Source organism: Epinephelus lanceolatus, chromosome 3 (assembly GCF_041903045.1).
Source record: "Epinephelus lanceolatus isolate andai-2023 chromosome 3, ASM4190304v1, whole genome shotgun sequence".
In the NCBI taxonomy this organism is placed as follows: Eukaryota; Metazoa; Chordata; class Actinopteri; order Perciformes; family Serranidae; genus Epinephelus; species Epinephelus lanceolatus.
This window is the reverse complement of record NC_135736.1, coordinates 8,317,178-8,339,204: the sequence shown is the minus strand read 5'-3', so window position 1 is coordinate 8,339,204 and position 22,027 is coordinate 8,317,178. Positions and strand designations below refer to the sequence as shown.

General features: G+C 41.3%; 1 protein-coding gene across 7 annotated transcripts in view; it reads right to left on the bottom strand.

Annotated features, from left to right (window-relative positions):
* Positions 1-22,027, bottom strand: part of slit2 (slit homolog 2 (Drosophila)) — a 122,698-nt gene that overhangs the window by 1,193 nt on the left and 99,478 nt on the right. For 3 of the 7 annotated variants that reach the window (XM_078164303.1, XM_078164308.1, XM_078164315.1), the window contains 14 exons: positions 20,093-20,164; positions 19,860-19,931; positions 17,214-17,377; positions 15,949-16,073; positions 14,526-14,623; positions 11,105-11,244; positions 9,435-9,458; positions 6,025-6,118; positions 5,345-5,482; positions 4,046-4,286; positions 3,280-3,410; positions 3,025-3,179; positions 1,751-2,105; positions 1,396-1,610 (listed from right to left, as the gene is read on the bottom strand). In XM_078164303.1, the coding sequence (XP_078020429.1) occupies positions 1,396-1,610; positions 1,751-2,105; positions 3,025-3,179; positions 3,280-3,410; positions 4,046-4,286; positions 5,345-5,482; positions 6,025-6,118; positions 9,435-9,458; positions 11,105-11,244; positions 14,526-14,623; positions 15,949-16,073; positions 17,214-17,377; positions 19,860-19,931; positions 20,093-20,164 (2,024 nt within the window). Of the gene's footprint in view, positions 1-1,085; positions 1,130-1,395; positions 1,611-1,750; positions 2,106-3,024; positions 3,180-3,279; positions 3,411-4,045; positions 4,287-5,344; positions 5,483-6,024; positions 6,119-9,434; positions 9,459-11,104; positions 11,245-14,525; positions 14,624-15,948; positions 16,074-17,213; positions 17,378-19,859; positions 19,932-20,092; positions 20,165-22,027 lie in introns of all 7 variants that reach the window. The other 4 variants (XM_078164310.1, XM_078164317.1, XM_078164319.1 and 1 more) reach the window with 2 other exon arrangements.

Genomic DNA, 22,027 nt, shown 5'->3' with positions numbered 1-22,027 from the left:
GTATATCCTCACCATGTTTCTTTTTCCCAAACTTAACAGTAACTTTACTTGCTTACACCTAACCTCTGTAACTTAATGTTAATTACGTTACTCTACCTTAAGGACGTAGCATCATTCGTGGGGTGTCAATTCATAGGATATCAAAGTAACTGTTCTATGAGGGTATGTTGCATTAAAAAATAAATTGTACATTTTACTATTACATCAATATTAGGACCAGATTACCATTTAAAGAGCTTAAGGCCTAGTCCACATGTACTGTGGTGTTTTTGAAAACAGGTTTTTCCCTCCTTCATTTCAAACAAAGAAATCCCATCAATGCACACTGTTATAAAAAAATATCCATTCAAACAAAAATGCAAAAATACAAATGAAGCGCTGTCAAGAGCATGCTACACTAACAGGCAGCAATATAACCATAACAATAGAGCTGCACAAACGTTAACAAAAAAAACAAACAAACGCTATATCTGGAAGGGTACCTGGAGCAGTGGCCTGCGTAGCACATTCTGATGCATGTGTTTCTCGATATAGTGGAAGAGTAACTGTGCATTTATGTGTAAACACGTGAAAACTCCTGTTAGCAAGATTAGAGCCAGCACTGTTTTGATCACGTCCGCCATTGCACAAAATGTCGCCTTATTTGTGACGCCTCACAAAGGAGATAACGGCATACATTCTGACATTACAAAGCCAAAAACTCCCTGTCCACAAGTCAACACTGAAAACTGAGTTTCTAAAAATCTTCCCCCTGGAAGAAGTTTTACAAAAGGTCCCTTTTCAGCAACCTAAAATGCAGTTTGCATGTGGATAAAAGAAATGCAAACTGAACAAGACTGTCTATCGTAGATGACAAAAAAAAAGATCATTCTAAAATTAGATGTTATTCAATTGTCCTAATGTTATGTGGAATTTGAAAGATGAAAAATAAAAAGCAAACAACTTGAGCTGCATGTTGCATGAGGTGAAAACAAGGTGAAGCAGGGGCTGTTGGTGGACATATTTTAGGTTGGATTAGAGAGGAAAAAAGAAAAAAGAAAAGAGAAGAAAAGAGGCGAGATTAAGATGTGACCAGGCAGTCTCACCTGAGTTATCCCCCACGAGGGATTAAGAGGAAGCTCAGGAGATGCTGAGTTAGAAAAGCAACGTGTTAGAAGCGTTAATGCAGAGACATTTAACACTGTTAGACACACACACACACACTACTGAGAGAGAACAGACAACAAAGCAGAAGCTTACAAGAGGTGCTGTTAAGAGAAACATGCTTTCAAAAGCTTGTACTGCAAGATAATATTTTCTGAAGAATGTAAGTAGTTAAATTACTGTAAACACAGGTAATAATTCATACACAGACACAACATACATGTGCATCCCCTCAAAACAAGTTTTTCTCACCTCTGTCACATGCATCTCCTGTATATCCACTGTTACACTCGCAGTATGCCTTGCCCAGGCCCGACACTCTACATTTGCCATGTTTACAGCGAGACACACCACAGGGGTTGGCAGCATCCTGGTCCTGCTCATCACAGAGTACACCAGCAAAACCAGGCTGACAGCGACAAGAGTACGAGTAGGAGTTGATTGGAAGGCAGGTACCATGGATACACCTGAGGATGGAAAGACAGGAAAGATAAAGATGTGGACAGATATACAAATCTTTGGTGTCTTTGGATCTTGTACTAAAACCTGGTGCTCACTGTGTACTGTAATCCCCTAGCCACCAACACACAGACAAACAAACACTCACTTGTTGCCATCACAGGGGTTGTTGACTTGCTGGTCACACACTGTTCCCGTCCAGCCCGGGTGGCAGGTGCAGGTGAAGCCACGATGCCCTGTTGGGTGGCAGTCACCCTGGACACAGGCGCCTCTCTGGCAGGGCTGGCAGCCTGGCTCCACCCCGTGGCCCAGCCACTGTCTGGTGGTGCTCTGTGCTGTCCCAGAGCCCGGAGCCCCCGTCCCCAGCCCGGCACCAAGGTCCTGGAGCTTCCCGTTGATGTACAGATTACGGAGACAGCCATGGAAGCTGGTGCCGTTTCGTCCGCCTGAGCTATGCTGCAGGGATGAGAGACCCCCGGAGACTGAGGCACGTTCTGGCATACCTGGAAGAATACAGGATTAGAGATTAGAGCATCAAACTGTGGACATACATAATTAAAAAAAAAAAAAAACATTTTCTTTATATAGTGGCTTCTGTGCAAGATTACAATGATTTTCACACGTAAGAGGATAAATTAAAAGACAATAGATTAAACAGTAAAACTCGTTTAAATAGTTATTTGAATACTAAGTGAAAATGTATTAGGATTTAGTTTGAAGATTATAACTGTTGGGATGCCTCCCTCCTCTGGCAGCATGTTCCAATCTGCAGTTCATCTTTCCCTTACTCCACTAAAGGGAGCAATAATCAAGCTGGCCAGTGATAAAAGGGTGCATTAGTTTCTCAGTACCTTTCAGTGAGACAAATGGCTCTACTTTGGCAAAACTCCTAAAACGTATCAAGGTTCTTTTAGTGATCATTTTTGTGGGCTGTAAATTTCAAATCAGGATCAAAATGTGCATCAAGACTACTTGTAGTTTGATGTTTTGTACAAGGGATTTTAACGTAATCTATCTGGGCCTTTGCCCCAATAGAAAATAACCTTTTTCTTATTTTTGGTCTGCAGGATATACGTGTTTATTGTGTGACATTGTGGCAGTAAACTGAACCAGTAAATGTGACAGGATACAAATAAGCATTTGAGGACAGTTATTAATACTCTGCATTATTTCCTGTTATTTTGATATACTGTATTTATCACACATAGCCAACAATGTGAAGATCATTATTTAAAATTGATAATAAATATTGCTGTTTCTTTATAATTGTCCTTAAAATTAACCAGAGTTTTTCGATAAATACATAAATCTACACAGTGATCCTGTTTGACCTGCAGTGGAACAATTCATCTATCATGTGTTTGTCTTGAGTCATTCACACACACACACATAAACACACACACACCGTACTCCTGTCCTTACCTCCCAGGTAAAGCGGAGAATCTATGTTGAGTGTAGACTGTTTGCTGATGGAGTTGATGGATTTGGGCGGCCCGCCGTCAATGGACAGAGACAAAGTCTGGTCTGATGCTACCAACTCCACAGCGTGGAAGCTGCCATCATTCACTGTCTCAACACTGAGAGAGATAGAGAGCATGGAGAGATTGTGTCTGAACATTTGCATCATCCATCAAGTGAATGTAGCAGTTGGGCATTTCTGCTTGTATGTGCAGGTACCTGTATATAGCAGATGGAGGGTAAGTTCCGGTATCATAGCTGACCCTGAGGCGTCCCCTGTACAGCTCCATGGCAATGTGGTCATTGTCCCCTTTATACAACAACACGCCGCTGTCCTCATCTGTAGCAATCTAAAAACAGAGCAGGATGTTTGAATCAATGACTTTAGGTAAATAAAAGTACCAATAAAGCAATGTGAAACTACTTCTGTTTCAAGTAAATGTCCTGCATTCAAACTCCTACTTAGGTCATCATCAGCAAAATGTATTTAAACATGCACTAACTATTTTCGGCCACTAGGGGGTAGCAGAAACAAGCCATTTCACAACCTTGACATATTGCCTTTTAAGTTGGCACATACAACCTAAATCCAATATTTAGTTTGTTTAAGTTCTGCTCTTGGTCGCTTCTGGCCTCAGGTTGTACCTATTAGCATACACTTGGGTCTCTGAAACACACTTAACCTGCAAAAACTTGCTGGTTAGTGGTGATATGTATGCTAATACTGTACATCAGAAACACAAACTGATGCTGGCTGTCTACCAACACCAGAGGGAAATGTAGCTGTTTAGCCGCTAAAAGCTATGTTCACTAGCTGTTAACTGTGTCTCTCTGTAAGGTATTGTACAGTTGGTTATAAAAACTTTTCCACTGAAAACAGCTGCCTGCTGCATCTGATAACAACGCCATGAGAACTGATCCAAAACAGAAAGGTTGCGGGTCGGACATCTAAACAGTGAGCTGAAGGTCGGTATAAAGCTCACACCTGTAGGCTGATGTTGGTCTCCGGTGAGAGGAGACTGGAGGGAAATTGCAGGTAGGACTCGCGGTTGACAAAGTTGACACTGACAAGCATCTCACAGCGCTCGCCTTCGTAGCCTTGGAGACACTGGCAGCGGGGGTCAGTTCCCATGATGACGCACTGCGCCCCGTTGAGGCACTCATGGTTGTCACAGGGGCTGGTGCGAGGAAGTACCATTGGGGGAGAGAACTCGCAGAATAGCCCGCTGCAACACACACACATTGCACACACACATTGAATACAACACGTGTTTCTGAAACCATTATTTTATTTTTTAAGCATGTTTGCGATTCATGACGTAGGCTACAAGTTGCAGCTAAGTAAAAAGTACTCCTAGTCAGAGTTAAGAATGACCATTTGTATGTCAGTTACTCACCACGTGTTACCATGGATTCTTAAATAAATGTTTCTCTCGCATGCTTTCATGGTAAGCGAAGAATGCAAAAAGACATTGACCTGAAGTACAGGGCACTGCATTTAACAACAGCAAAACTCTCACACAACCCCTGCAGTATACTCCTAAGCTCATTTATCCAGTTGTATGCTCAGTACTAAACACATGCATTTTTGCTGAAACATTATAACATTATTTAATTTAATTTAATCACATAAGTACAAACAGTCTCATGCAGGGCTTAGTCCCGTGCATTTGAACTCTGCTCAAGTGAAGCTCACACGTACGTGTGTCCTCAAGCACGCTTAGGACACCCAGATGAAAGTGTTATATATTGTAACATTTTTAGGGAATTTTAGGAAGTAGGCTACTGAGCACATGGCTGGATACATGAGACTTGGGTTATACTACAGGAGTTGTGTGAGTTTTTGTAAACTGATGTTTTGATATAGTGTTGCTGTTGTAAAATGCCATTCCCAATGACTTCAATTCTTGACTTGTGTCTTTTTTGATTCTTTATTCAGTGTGGCATGCCAGAAAAACTAAGTTTTCCTCACAAATTCAAGGTATCCCTTGGTGAGTAGACTAGTTGATATGCAAATGATAATTTTTGGGTGAAGTATCCATTTAAGGTGGGCTCTTTTAATTATCCCGTAAAGCTCTGAGAGACTTAATGGGTGGATGGATAGACGGATGGATGGATGGATGGATGGATGGTTGGATGGATAGCAATAATTGATAGTGAACACAGGGAGGAGCCCCTTCTGCACCACACACTGCAAATAAATACACATTGGGATACTGCTGGCAAAGAGAATGCTATTTGATATGATCTATATATGTGAGCTCCTGCTAGGATGCGTGCTTACCTGTATCCCTCTGGACAGACGCAGGTGTATCCATTGACTGCGTCAATGCATTGACCTCCATTCTGACACTTGTTGTCTTCACAGTCGTTATAGTCCAGCTCACAGTGCTCACCTACATAGCCTGGAGTGCACTCACACCTAAAATGTGTACATACACACACACACACACACACACACACCCCTAATTTTAACCAAATGCCAGAATAGAGAAAGACAAGTAGGATCCAGACAATTAAAGCTACATTTAAGGTTTTCAAGATGCCTGATGAAGAGCACCAGCTTCCAGACATCATATGTCAAATTGTTGATAACTTTATACAGCTTGGCAACAAAGCACACACACACACACACAAACACACACGGAGGCAGACACACTACGCTGACCCCAGTACACATCACAAGGGAGTAAAACTAAAGCAAGGTTCAGATAAAATCTGGACAGGAAACCAAATCACACTCCCAACACCTCCCCTCAACACACACACACACTCACACACGTACACACAGACTGCTTATCTCTGCAGGGAAAAACCAGCAACTCATTTATTTTAGTGTGAGAAATGTTAGTACTCAAATCCTGTGGGAGAGAAACAAGAAAACACTCCTAACTCCACCAACTCTGCATGTGTGTAAGTGCGTGTGTGTGTGTGTGTGTGTGTGTGTGTGTGGAGTCCACTCACTTGTATCCCTGAGGGGTCAAAATGCACTTTGAGTCGTGCTGACATGGGTTCAGCTCCGGAGCACAGAAATCCAGTTTCTCTTCACATAGCTCCCCTAGCAACACACACACACACACACACGCACACACACACACACACACACACACACACACACACACACACACACACACAAATCATCTCGACACCTTTTCAATACTTCGCATAACATTAAGAAAAATAATAAATAATAAATAAAGTGAAATTATCATATAAAACACCTCAGTATTTGCCAACTCTAACACCCTGACAGTGTTTGTGCATCTTGGTATGATTGAGCATCTCTGTGTGTATACGCAGTACTGTATGTATCTGCACTGCATTCACAGCAATGTGTGTGTGTGTCTGTGTGTGTTGTATGGGTGTGTCCTCTGATGATGGATGACTCTCTTGTGGCCAGGACCAACACAGTGGTCTGATAAATGATCTCATCTCTGGGAATGTCACATTCCTGATGATATTCCCGCGTGTATCCTGACGTTTCTAAAACTCTGAACTCCGAACGAATCGCTGATGAGGCATCAGGCAATAAACCAATACTCCTGACAGCATACAGTCCACTCTGATCAATGAGAATGTGTGTTAAATGATGGGGGATGCATGTTGGTGCTTTGGCGCTTCTTTATCAGTAGTAACAGTGCTAACTCACTTATTTAGAAGCAGTCATAATGCACCCAAATTCGTATGTATCCCATGTAATCATGAGCCAGTAATTCGTGCATTACGTACATATTTTGTAAGGCTGCCATCATGAGACAAATGCACTGATGGGAGCAAAGAATGAAGTGGACATATGCAGTTTTGTAAGGAGTCAGGTTGGGGCGGTGGATGGGTCTCTTCCTAACCATAGTAGCATTACTTGCCTAAACCCAACCTCTGTAAGTCTACATTAATAATGTAACTTTATGTTAAGGATGTAAGGCCATTAGATATCATATGAACTGTTGTGTGTGCATTTCCATATACAGTGAGGTCCATAATTATTTGGACAATGATACAGTTGTCATCATTTTGGCTCTGTACACCACCACAATGGGTTTTAAATGAAACAATGAATACCTGCTTAAAGTGCAGACTCTCAGCTTTCATTTAAGGCTTTTTTCAAAAATGTAGTATAAACCGTGTAGGAATTACAACCATTTCTTCACACAGTCCCCCAACTTTAAGGGCTCATAAGTATTTGGACAAACTAACATAATCATCAATTAAACAGTCAGTTTTAATACTTGGTTGCAAATCCTTTACAGTCAATGACTGCCTGAAGTGTTGGACACATAGACATCACCAGATGCTGGGTTTCTTGTTCTTCTTCTTCTTCTTCCCTGGTGATGCTCTGCCAGCCCTTTACTGCAGCCGTCTGCACTTCCTGCTTGTGTTTTGGGTGTTCTGCCCTCAGTTTTGGCTTCAGCAAGAGAAACGCATGCTCAATTGGATTCAGGTCAGATGATATGACTTGACCATTGCAGAACATTCCACTTCTTTGCCTTAAAAATGTCTTTGGTTGCTTTTGCAATATGCTTCAGGTCATTGTCCAACTGCACTGTGAAGCATCGTCCAATGAGTTTTGAAGCATTTGGTTGAATCTGAGCAGATAATGTAGCCCCAAACACTTCAGCTTTCATCCTGCTGCTCTTGTCAGCAGTCACATCATCAATAAATACAAGAGAACCAGTTCCACTGGCAGTCATACATGGCCATGACATAACAGTACCTCCACCATGCTTCACTGATGAGGTGGTGTGCTTTGGATCATGAGCATTTCCTTCCCTTCTTCCTTCTCTTGTCTTCCCATCATTCTGGTAGTTGATCTTTGTTTTATCTGTCCATAGTATGCTGTTCCACAACTGTACAGGCTTTTTAGATGGTTTTTGACAAACTCTAATCTGGCCTTCCATTTTTAAGGCTAACCAATGGTTTGCATCTTGTGATAAACCCTCTGTATTTATTCTAGTGAAGTCTTGTCTTGCTTACAAGACCAGCAGGATGAAAGCTGAAGTGTTTGGGGCACCATTATCTGCTCAGATTCAACCAAATGCTTCAAAACTCATTGGACGATGCTTCACAGTGCAGATGGACATTGACCTGAAGCATATTGCAAAAGCAACCAAAGACATTTTTAAGGCAAAGAAGTGGAATGTTCTGCAATGGTCAAGTCATATCATCTGACCTGAATCCAATTGAGCATGCGTTTCTCTTGCTGAAGCCAAAACTGAGGGCAAAACACCCAAAACACAAGCAGGAAGTGCAGACGGCTGAGAAAGCTGAGAGTCTGCACTTTAAGCAGGTATTCATTGTTTCATTTAAAACCCATTGTGGTGGTGTACAGAGCCAAAATGATGACAACTGTATCATTGTCCAAATAATTATGGACCTGACTGTATGTACTGTTCTATGAGAATACGTTGAATAACCGCCCATCTTCTGATTAGTGGCTGACCAGCTCTACCTCTTGAGCCACAGCCGCCCAGTAGTAAAAAGTCAGGTTTTAGTGAAAATGCATGTGTTTGGGAAGAACTAGACTGGATAAATGAGACTGGGGATATACTGCATGAGTTGTGTAAGAGTTTGTAAACAGATGTTTTGATACGGTTTTGCTGTTGTTAAAAATGGAGCGCCATGATTTCATCAAGAATTTTCTCCATTTTTGGATTCTTTGTTCACAGGAAGCATGCGAGCAAAACAGTTTTATTTCTGAAATTACCATGACAGGGTGAGTAATTGATACACAAATGATCATTATGTGGGTGGAGTATTCCTGTAAGAACAGTTTTGAAGTGGTATACTGTAAGTCAGATATTTAGGGTGCAGGCAGCAGACTACAAGTCATCTCAACTTTTACTCCTGTCTTAATGAAGTTTGATAAAACTGCAGTGCCCAGCTGATATCACTGAGCCTTTTAAAGGTTTTTCAAGATTTATGTCCTCTGGAGGAATGACTGGTCTTGGGGTTGAGTGCCACAGACAGGCAGGGGAAACTGGAAAGTATTGAGAGATGGAATAACAAGCCATTGGCTTTAGTCTTTTAAAATGTAGCATATCACCAGCCTTCTCTTTAAAGGTCAAAATGTTCACCTAAATCATTAAGACATAGTTTACTTTGACTTACGTAATAACATGTATGCATAAAGCAGCAAGCTGAATCATTCCAGATATAAGAGAGGATGAATTACAAACTCAGCGGTCTGTTTGAACAGCAAGAACATGCACTGCTAACATGGAGCATGACTGCTTACAGTATGTTTTATCTGTGGTAATACAGACCAAACTTTCTGGGGAGCGTGGAAAAAGCACAGGAGATGAGGGAAGGAAGGAAAGGATGGAAGGAAGAAAGGAAGGAGAGAGGGACAAGAAGGACAGAGAGAAGAACAGACTAACCTCTCTCCACCTCATTGGTAGCAGCTGCAACCACAAATAAAGACAGACACAAAAAAAAATAGACGACAGATGATAGAAAGCAGAGCGAGACATGAAAAAAGACACAATACAGCGAGACACAGAAAGACAGAGAGAACACCGCCACAAAGGTTAGCAGTCAGAGATGATTAGCACAGTGCAAAAGCAGACAAACAAGCAGCAACAGACCACTGTTAGTTAGAACAAAATATGATTTGTCTGCAGTTTATTACTGTGAAAAGGCCGTCCTTGTCTGTGCATGTTCAGTACTTTTCAGTAGACACAATACAGTTGCAAAGTCGGGGAAGTGGAGAAGTAAAAGTTTATTTTTCCCCAAACACAATATTAGTTGACTCACAGTTAAAGCGCTTCTACAGCTTGGATCGGCATCAGTGCAAAAGATGAACAACTGTGTTAGAAAATGTCTGGTTCTTTGATAAAAAGTCAAAGGTACAAGCTTGTGTGTACATAAAAACATCCAGGTAGAAGTTAACTACAACTCCCAAAGATGCATTTTGACAAGAGAAATCTAATCACCAAGCTAAAAAAAATAATAATACTGGGAGAAAGCTTACAATTGAGGTGAGAACTGGCAACACAACCTGCATCTTAAATCAACAATGTCTTTGCATATGACGTCATACATAGGTGCACTGTCCAGATGAAGCAGGCAGCTGGAGGCAGACACTACCAACACTGCACAAATGCCTATGATTTGTGCTGCTTACAGCAGAGATCAAATTGTTAAAAAAACAAAGACTACTTTAAATCCCGTAAATAGTAGGATGTAAAGGGGAGAAGTTAAAAAAAGAGTCACTGAGAAATAGCAGAAGACATGGATCAAAGACCTCAGTCTTCAGCCTGGAGGAGCAGAATCAATGAATTTTAAACATCAATGTTAAAGCTTTGTGTTAAACATGCCTCGAGTTGAATGTCATCACAATGTACTGCCATAACTTCTCTGTATTTTTAGCCAATTTAATGCTCTTATTAAATGTAAAGCGTCATTACATCATGATTGAGTGCCCTTTCAGTCGTTTTAGATTTTGGTGTTCACATTGTTCCCCACCTTTACTGTCACTGCGTTACGGTTCTAACAGCAGGGCTGCTGCCATTTGTGGCAGTTATTTTGAATTTAGGACAGGGTATCTGCCATGTTAACTGTGGACTTCTAAATTGGTTAAGACAGCTCCCTTCAGAACCGTTTCATAGTCTATCCAGACTATAACCTCTCAGTTCATTTGGATTTCCAGAGGGTGTTATTAATTACTGCAGAACAAAATGCCTCTGGACACAATTAGATAGACTTACAACCAATCAGAGTAGTAAAATGAGTGATGTGTGTCTTTTCATATTTGAACTGGTGATGCTTCTATGTCAATCACTGTATTAAACCAAGCCCGTATTACATAAATGGTTGTGATTGGTCGAGCCCGGGTCGGGCGAGCTGGAAATTTGCTGAATGGAAGGGGTTTGCAGAGTTGTCTGGTTCCCAGGCTACGAAAAATCCTAAATGTCATCCTAAACTGAGATAAGATAGAATTTCAGACCTACTACTTTTCTATGATGAGGCTTCTGGAGAGTAATGTGTTGCTCTGCAATGTTGACGTTAAAAAAAGATTAAATTGCGAATACAGAATGTGGAATGGTACCTGTGTATTCTGGTGAGCACATGCATGTGTAGTTGTTGATTCCATCGACACAGGTGGAGTTGTTCTCACAGTCGTTGTCTTCACAGTCATCGATGTTGATCTCACATCCATCCCCTTCAAAGCCCTCTGGACACACACACCTGAGATCACACACAGACGCACACGCATCCGTAAGCAGGTATCAAAGGATAAACACATGTAGGGCCGCATGCAGAACATTGGAAACAGAACTCTTTGGTGCCTCTAGATGACAAAGACACACATGGACGCACAAACACACACACACACACACACAGACACACACACACACACAGCACAATCCATGCGTGCAGCTCATAACAGCAGTGTCAGCTCCATCTACATATCCCCAGTAGAGAGTCATTATTCTGTTAACGTGAGCGTGCCTCAACTCTGTAACTACTACTCAGGTTTATTACTGCGTGTACACACACACACACACACACACATACACATACACACACAGTAGTATATTATGGGTCTAATAAAGAGCTCTTATGCGGCACACACTCGGGTGGATTAATATCTCATTATATAGTCAACGACAGCTCTTGACGATAAATATTCCACCCCCGACGCTGGAGAAGGAAACCAAAGTGTGCAAAGATGGAAATACAGACACAGAGAGGAAGACTGATATGAAAAAGTCACAGAGAAGACAGAAGAGGGCAAGGAAAGAGAGATGGGAGGAGGTGTGATCTTGCGCTGGTCTAATTGTCTGTGTGGGTGGTTAAAATCTGCTTGGAGCGTGCAGACAGGCGTTAGCTCCCCTCCTGTTAATACTTAGCAGCCTAATGAAGAGAAGGTGATTCTCACAGCAGGGCTGTCCGGCTTCGAGACAGACTGAGGACACAACTGGTCCCCTGAGCGCTTTACCTCCTGTACACTCATCCCCACTTGTCATTAGTGGTGCAGCTGTATCATTGATGGAATTATCTGCTGAGGGTCCACAGATCACATGTGGTGTCAATATTAGCATGTTCTCAATAATCACTGGTTCACTTGTTTATTGATATTCAGTATCTGTTAACTGTTGTCTGGTGTTTGCCACTCCTCCGTGGTTTTTAAAGAAGCTCAGTAGATGTTTCTGTATGTTTATTTTTAGGGTGAACACAAAGAAATATACAATTTGTATGCCCTGGATCTGATTTTCTACAGCTATGGTCATTATTCTGATAACAATTTACTTGCCAACTTCACTGGAGAGAGTGAAGTTGGCAAGATCTGAGGATGCTGCAAACACATGAGTGATCATAAAAAGTTTCCTGTTTAAAACTGGAGTAGTAGTAGTAGCAGTTTAATTATGGCGTCCCCGGGCAAAAAATCTCTTAAAACCTTTTAGCATATTTTAAGTCAAGTGGTCTGGCAGAACACTAGACTTCTGCACCTTTGTCTTGTGTTGTCTTGTTTTCAGGTTTCAGAAAATCTAGCCCATGACGGGAGACTTTGGCCAATCACAACTCATTTCAGAGAAAGGGTGAACCTGTTGGCTGCTCTACAAATGCAAATGCATGTTCATGTCCCTATGGTGAAAGCCTGATTCAATGGTGGAGAGTAAGTTACTATTCTAGCTTGGCAGCAACTGCCTACACTGCAAAGCAACCCCAAAAAGGAAGACGGACTTACCAGAAAGAGTCTAAAAGAGAGTCCAATAATAAGCAGATTAAGGTTCATGTCAATTTCAAAGGGTTTCAGAGATGGAGAGAAAATGTTGCTTATAGTTTAGCTTTCTGCTAACCAGAGCTAAAGGCCCACACCTGCAGCTTCATGTTCAAGAGTATGTGAACTTAGCAAAGGTTAGCTAACATTAGAGCCTCGAATCACAGTGTGTCCTCCATCTCACGCCCCGCTGCTACAGACCACTTTGCCAGGATGTGAGTGGGCAGCGGTTCCGGAGATGTAGGGATGCTCGATGTGCGAGGGGAGGGGCCAGCTTTACATTCTGTATCACACACACACACACACACACACGCACGCACACACACACAGAGGCCCTGCTCTCAGTGACAATGGCTGAGAGGTTTGGTTATACTTCACACGAGTTGATGCTGAAACTGCTTGTTGCTACACTTTCAACAACTCTTGTGCAGGTAAGGGCAGAGACACTAGCAATCTTTCAAAACATAGAGCCAAAGTTTGTCACATACAGGTGGAGGAATGCACCGTTTTCTACCGTGTAACTCGTAGTTCATCTCCTGTTACCCCATCCACCTGAGTTAGGTTAAAGTCTACAATAGTAATTCATTCAGGTTGCTGAGGCTTCAAGCATTTTTCTCCCTGTTAAAGGTTTTCTTTGCAGAGTTTTTCCTTATCTGCTGTGAGGGTCCAAGGACAAAGGGTTGTTGTATGCTGTAAAGCCCTCCCCAAAAGAACGTGTAAGGTTAGCGTTTAAGTACTGGATCAATAAGCAGCATTGGTAAGAGCGGTAGGAATGGGTATCCTTCACATTTTAACGGTACCCGTCCCTAAGGAAATGGACCCCTGTCAACAACCATAGCAACCTGTGCAGCCAGTGCACAAGCTTGGCACTGCCACTGGCCACCAGCCTGTTGTGACACCCAGCACTGGGGGGGTTGTGCTGGCTAAATTGAAGGTCTGCTGCCCTCTCTCCTTCCTGACAAACAGTTTACAGCTTCAACCACATTAACTCATTGGTTATTTAGAAGAGGAACAAATGCAAGCTGATTCCTGACTCTACTCATCCCCCTTAGCACACAGTACTTGTGTACACACAGTTTAACAAAGCAATAAAGAAAACAGACATTTGGCCTCTTTCACTTTTGTCATCACTTCCACAGAGGTGGTCTGAGTACCTGGTTTAATCATTACCTGATATTTGTTCAAAGCCACTGAGTGTTAAATGTTAAAACGTCTGACTTTACAGCTCCCTCAATGTGGCATTAAAAGAAGACACGGTGGCAGAAATCCATTCAGAGAGCTGCTGTCCTGGCAATTCAAATGTTAACAGGCCACTCTGGCAATTTTGCATTACACTTCCATTAAGTTGGGAGACTCACAAGGGACAGATTTAAGAAAGAAAGGTCAAAGTGATGCAACAGAGCACCAAAATATCTGTACTCTTGGTCAAGTATGGGTAACATGGGTCAAGCTACAAAACAGGGTTGATCCTACAACTCCAATAATATAGCATCTTTAAGCAGACCCTCTTTGTCTGGCACATGCTCATGTCTATTAAACCTTAACATTTTTTCAGACTTTAGAAATCTCCCCTCAGAGCTACAGAAGACATTATACAGTTTTCATAGAGCTGAGTAGTACTCCTCGAGACAAGTAATCTGATATCAAAGTGTAAAATAGGTGGAAAGCCTCTTTAACATAAGCCATACAGACATAATAGCCTAAACTAACCAGGCTGAAAAAAGTCTTTTAAATAGTCTCTCACCAAAAGTTGCTTCCCTCTCCTTCCTTCAGGTGGCAGGTGCCGCCATTCTGGCACGGGTTACTAATACAGGCATGAATGGGCTCCTCACAGTTCTGTCCCTACATGCAAACACAAACAAACATTTAGTGCATCCAATGAACAATAGCTTCTTATCAATATAGAATTTGCAACTATTTGCTAAATGATAGGATTTTCTTATTCCCTTGTGATTAGGAGAGACTGTTGAGCAGTGGCATGTGGTCCATTACGGGTGCTGGGGCGACGCCCCTCACGGCATTCCAAATGTGAATTCAGTATTCTAATGAAAATAATTTTTGTTCTTGTTGTGTGTGTTTACATTTAAGTTGGTACTCTCACATAAATCCTACATTACCTAATATGCAAGGACTATTGAACAAGCACTGCCCACAGTCTCTGTTTTAGTGTGATGAAGGGCGTACTTTTCCCTGCCTGAGCAGTATGTCTCTAATATGTTCGGATTTTCTTGATAGCCACTGATTGGTTGACATCACACGCTGAAAAATAATTGGATGTGGGATGGAAAATTTAATATCAAGAACTGACCCTTCGTTGGCCTTCTGATTGGTCTGCTGACCCACCAACCAGAGTGCTCCTCCCCATAGCAACAGTTGCTAATGTACTGGGGTCCGTCAAACTCCGCCCCAGGCTGTGTTCTCCCACGCTCATTGTTAATGGTGTCACAGTGAAATTAGTGATTTATATTATTTTAACATGCTTAAAAGGTGTGCTTGGGGTGTCTGCAACAGTGACTCGAGATATCCAGAACGTATTCCCGGAGTAGTTTTTATTCCATCCCAAAGAGTAAATGACGTTTCTCTCTCTTCCTCCTGGATCTGTAGCACTTTGCATTTATAGATGTGGCTGTGAATGTCACATCGTGTATATAAGACTCCACTGCATACTGAAGGCCCTGTTGCAGACATTTGGATGATATTTGTGATCCCTGGCTCCAGAAATGGTCACTGACAGACTCGAGGGATAAGTCTGTGGAGACAAGACGGGCGAGAGAGCTAGCAACTGCAGGGGCTCACGTTAGTGGCCATGGCTACCGTCAGACATCGGGACAAAACAACGATTTTCACCAGTTTTCAGAGATGTCATGTAATGCCCTTTCAGCCACATTTTTAATTTGAAATACGAGAAATTTAAGTCTCCCGGTATTTTCCATTGTTTCCTATAATGAACCCCCGCGATACTAGTTTTGTCGAACCAAGCAACAGTAACCAAGGAGGGCGGGGCCATGGGCGGGTCTTGACAAAGGGTGAATTGTTGACTGTTGTGCTGTCATAATGCAGATATTGTTCTTATTTTTTTTCAATATTCATATACTTTTCAGGTGGAAAACTCATGCCACCACTGCTCTTAAGCATGTGAATATGACCCTTATGGTTTTCCACAGTACCTTAAATCCGTAGGGACAGGTGCAGCGGTAGTAGTGCACCGGGTCATTAGAGCAGGTGCCATCGTTCTTGCAGGGGTTGGACAGACAGGGTTCACATTTAGCCTGGATACTCATATCTACTGGACCTGTGTGAGACAAACACACACACAAAACATACACACCAGAGAGATGATTGGCTTTAAATAATGTTCCACACACAAGGCAGTAAGATGAGTCAGAATACATATGTTGACATACACTCAGACAGCTGTACATGATCAGGGACCTGCATAAACCTTGCATCACCTCAAGTCACAATTTTGTGCTACAAAGATGTATTTATTCCCACTGGTTGCTATGTAGTTTGACATTTAAGATAATATTTTATGAGAAAATAGGTCATTTGTATGGGGAAAATAAGGGGAAAAAAACACCACCACCTATACTGCCATATAAGTTAAGCACTTAGAAACTTGAACACAAGATAATTCAAAAGATGAATAAAAGCAACAAGGAATACATTGTTTGCAGGGCCATGACATGTACAGAGAACACGCATATTCCCAAATTTCATGACAGAACATCAAGTTCTAACAGTTGGGTCACAACATGAGGGCTGAATGGGAAGCAGAGCGGTTGTTCAGTTCGGTGAGGGCTCAAAGCACGAGGAAAGGTGGGCCGGGACTGTCTTGAGGAGCTGGGGAAGGAAGGACTGAGGAGGAAATACTGGGATATGATTGGCTACTTTACCTGGCACCAGGAAACCACAAGGCCCCGGGACTTCTACAGTGCGTCAGTTAGATTAGGTTAAAAATAGGTTTCAGTCATGTGTTCATAGTTAATGTGATAAAATAAGTCAGTAGCATTTTGCAGTTTGATGAGTTACAGCCACAATCATGCTCACAAGCCAATTTGTGGATTTTAGAGTTATTATCTAAAGTTAAATATTAACATTTTGTTGGTGTCCAACGAAAATCATCACTGACATCAGCTGAAATAACCCTGTAAAAACTAAAAATCCCAAATCACAAATGTTAAAACAAAGCTTTTTGTAAATTGTCCATTCAAGGTTTATGTTATTTAGATACACAGTTTTCATTGGACACTTTGTAAATGGCAACTTGTGGTCTCCTCTAGGAGTCCTCATCAAGTGTGTGTGTATTTAAATGCACTGCATAATAATGGTATGCTTGTCTGCAAAGTATGTGTGCATGCTTTTATATCTGGAAACCTAATAAAGTGCATTAATACATTCAACATATAGGTGTGTTTGTATATGTATTTACCTGTGCAGGTGAACTTCTTGGAAGGCGTGGTAAGCAGCAGTTTGTCAGTCATGTCACCAGGCCCGGCGCAGCGGGCGATGCCAGGCTCCTTGTAGCCACTCTTCACCCAGTCTGACAGCCACTGCATGTGGCAGTCACAGTACAGAGGGTTGGCACCCAGGGCCCTGCGAGCCAGGAAGAGAGAGCAGAGTGAGACTGATGTTCAGTCATAATAACATGAGGAAAATGCAGCACTTCATTTCAGAGCCGACGTGTTGGCATACAGAGCCAAAACAGAAGGAAATGTGTCACTGTCTCAATACTAACAGACCGAGCTGTGCATCGCTGTCAAATTAAGTGAGGTATATTTCTGCCATAAATAACTGAGACTGTAGTGGAGATAATCGGGAGCATCTATCTCACGCTGGTAGCTGTGTTGGGGGTAGTATTTCTCAAACTTAAAACACTTTCCATAAAGTTTTTCCTGATGTTCTACAGCTCAATAAACCACGTGTAAGGTAATTCTTAAAGGTAACTAATGGAGCATTTCATTAGTCCAGGCAGAGCACTAAAGCTGTGCTTGCATAAGCTTATTAGCATCATCTGCTTTATTAATGCACCACAATGACTGGCTCATTCATCAGCTACTTGGCTACTATCTTACTAGTAACCAATCATATGCATGCAGCTGTACTGCACTACCTTTAATACCCAACTCTGCTGATAGTTGATACTTCCTGCAGAATCATCATTGCTGCTTGGATCATTTCCTTCCTTCCTAAAAACAACAGATCTGACTGAACTGTTATAGTGCTCAAGGAGGAAGTTAGAGCCACTCCCAGGCTTGTAGTTCTGTTGTAGAGAAAGAGATAATATTAGACTAGTGGTCTGCAGTGGGGCAACTAGAAACTGCAGCAGACTGTCACAGGCGCTCTCCATGGTTCTGATCCTCATGAGCGCCCTGGGGGCATTCCCACCAGCAGGTAACTAAAAAGTTGTTAGCATCATCCTTCGCTTGTGTGCAGCCAATAGAACCTCTGTGCTCTCTCTACAGAGTGCTTACTGAACATCAGTGAACTTAAGAGAGAGAAAAGTAAAAGCTCTTTCATGTGTGAAGTCAATTTTTCTGTTCTCAGTTAGTGCTTTGAATTTGTGCACCGGAGTTGTTCATACAGTTTTACAGTCAAGTAGATTAGCAGATTTCTTTAAAAGAAATAATAATAATGATAATAATAATAATAATAATAATATTGAGCATTACTCAGATGAGAAAAGGGCCTCTAGAATCCCACCAAGGTCAAAATAGTTTACTTAAACTAAACTAAAAACTAAGAGTAGGCATTGGTACATGTTTATTGGGACCGGGATGTCTACATGACTGTGAGTCAGTTGGCCTTACAGTGATGTGTTTGTATTGCATTAACTATTCTGTACCTCCTAAATCTTGCCCCTTACAAATACTCTCTATATCATAAAAAAATAAAAAAAAATTCTTAAGCTAACAAAAACTAAACTAAACATATTTAAACACTAAAAATTAAACTGAGATGAGCAAACCCACTCTGAAAACTAACTGAAACTAAACTGAATTAAAAAACAATAATTAAAAACAAAATAAAAATAAAAACACATCATTACTACACAGGTGTGCCTTGGGATGGTCATAATAAAAGGACACTCTAAAATGTCCAGTTTGATCACACAATACAATGACACATATGTAACAGGTTTTGAGGGAGTGTGCCATTGGCATGCTGACTGCAGGAATGTCCAGCAGAGCTTTTACCCGTTAGTAAATGTTCATCTCACAACCATAAGACATCTTCAATGTCGTTTCTGTGAATTTGGCAGTACATCCAACCAACCTCAAGATCAAGACCATGGTGAGGTCATTGAGCACGCAGATGAGCTTCCCTGAGATGTTTTCCAATGGTTTATGCGGAGATTCCTCAGTTGCACAAACCAATTGTTACATTAGGTGTTTTGGTGGCTGGTCTCAGACAATCTTGCAGGTGAACACGCTGAATGTGAAGGTCCAGAGCTAGTGTGACGGTGTGTGAGGGCGGTTGGATGTACTGCCAAATTCAGGGAAACGACACTGGAGACATCTTACGGTGGTGAAATGAACATTCAGTTGATGGGCAACAGCTCTGGTGGACATTCCTTAGCCTTTTATTGTGACCAGACACACTTGTGTAGTAATGATGCTGTTAACTAACTAACTAACTAACTAACATGGATTTTAACACATTTGCGACCAAAATTTGAGAGAAAACTATCTATTGAGTGCATGAAAAAAATCTAAACCTGCAAACAATGGGAGTAAAATAAAAGTGTTGCATTTGAATTTTTGTTATATATGTATAATGTATACCACCTTCAATAGCAAATATTACAGAATACTATAGAAAAGTACTAGAGAAAAGAGGAGAGCAGGAGAAAGGAGATTGCTGTAGATGGGTCTGCTGCTCAGTTACTTTGGCAGCCTGATACATTCACAGAGAAGCCTCACTGAGCAGACATTTTCCTTTTTGGACGACGAGATAAGGCTCTTTTGTCATGATAATGTGTTTTCCTTACTTTGCAATTCTATAAGGTAAAAGGTAGACACTTCAATGCTGGAGAAAGACGTGAACTGTGATATGTGTGTGTGTTTATATTACTCACAGGTGGGAGAGCGATGACAGGTCTTTGAAGGCTCCCTCTGGTATCAGTGATATGTCGTTACCATGGAGAGACCTAAGGAAGGGCAACAGAAGGAAGAAGAGAGAGGAAAAAGGGCACAGAAGTATAGAAAAGAGTCTGGATGTTAAAAGTCTGGATGGCTTCTTCAGCAGCAGGCTGACTTAAAACGTTTCTGAGTTATCCTCCACCTGGCATGTGTTGTGACCGATACTCACAACAAACGGAGAGACTTGAGTCCATCGAACGCCCTCACTGGTATGCACCGCAGGCGGTTGTAGCTCAGGATTCTTTACACACAGAATGAACATGTTGGCATGGAGACAAATGCAGTCTTTTTTTTTCCAGGTATCTTCAAATGCAGCATAGCAGTACATAACACGAAGCAAAGCAGTAGAGCAAACACACGCACACACACAATTTAAAACACCTGTCAGCATAAACACATCCATCCAGTCGGAAACACACACACACACACACACACACACACACACACAAGCAAAAATCTTACCCTCTGGGAAATTGATTCCCCTGTTTATGTGCATTTTTGTCCTTTTCTAGTGTTATTTTATTTACAGTAACATGTAGCACACTAATAAGCTCTACATTTAAGACACATTTAAGTCTGTAACTGGAAAAAAATGTACTGATGTATAGAGGATGTACTGTTTTTTAGGGGTGGGGAAAGAATTGATACAGAATAGTTATAGATATTTTACGTGGCAACATTGTATCAATTCACGAATGCCATATATCAATTATTTTTTTTTGTTAAATAAATGATTGCAAATATAAATTAAACTTTTGGTAGCCTACTCAAATAATAAAATTAATTACTTTTTTCAGCAGATACATTTTGCTACAATAAAAATGATTAAAAATGAGTTGAACAGACTGAAAGTTTTTTAGAAACTTAAGGATTTATTAGTTAAGCAGAAATCCTCCCCATCAATTGGCACAACCCTTCAAGAACCTGATACGTCATCAGTAGTTGTCAATGGCGTTTACACAAACAGACGTGACTATGACAGTAATGGTGCAGTCATCACAATGACATTTGCCATTTATCTGATGGAGACAGAAAAGTTCACAACTTGTGCTAATAACGTTGCATGTTGTATTTGTTTAAAAAACTAAAAACCTACTGTTGTTTTGTTGGTGAACCTTGTGAGTTGTAATGGAGCCAAACTGTGTGCTGTTACCTTTGTTAAATGTTGCCGTTGTCCCTGGTTTTATAAGAGAAGAAGAAAGGACCACTCATTGCTAGGTTAATTTATACGATGTAAAATGACATAGGCTTGTGCTAATAACGTTAGCATGCTGTATTTGTGGGGAAAATGTGTCCAGCAAAAGACAAGTGCTTTGTCTGTGAATGCTGCGAGTTGTAGTGAAGCCAATTTGTGTACTTGTTTTTCAAATTGTCTCTATTAAGACATGTTTAATGTGTGTTTTGGGTGTGTTTTGAATCATCTAAACTTTACAGCACTTCACAGAACCCTCCGCCGCTGACTAGTGTTTTGAAGGAGTTACTGCAGAGTGACACAGACACACCACAGCAGAAGTAAAAATGCTCACAACGGCATAGGCGACGTGTGTAGGCGACGTGCGTAGGGTCAACGCAAGACCATAAATCCCCTTTTAGTTTCAAGCCATAAATCCATCAAACAAGTCATCAAATGAAATAGAACACGGTGCACTATGGGCTAATGTTATCAACCTGTGCGGAGCGGCAACAAGTGCATTAACTTTACTACTGGACTTTAATTAAATTTTGTGTCAGTTGGTGTCATAAGTCATCAAAGAGGGTGGAATGACACATCGTAATATGTCAAAATGCAGGACTGTCATGACCTTATCAGCAAAAACATTGTAACATTAGCTAGCTAGCCAATTAGCCACCAAGACACAGCATACTTGTGAACTATAATACATTGAAACGACATTAAACTAAGAAAATACAATGGTTAGCATCATTTTTTTTATTAACAAAAAAGAACGATTTTGTGTTTTGTTTTGTTGTTTTTTTTGCTTGTGCAGCCATCTTGTTGATAAACACTCAGTTAAGAGTTTGCCTCTGAAAAACCTCCGTTTGAAGGGTCATGTAGTCTTATCACTTCACCCTACCACTCTACCCCAGGCAGAATCGCAACACC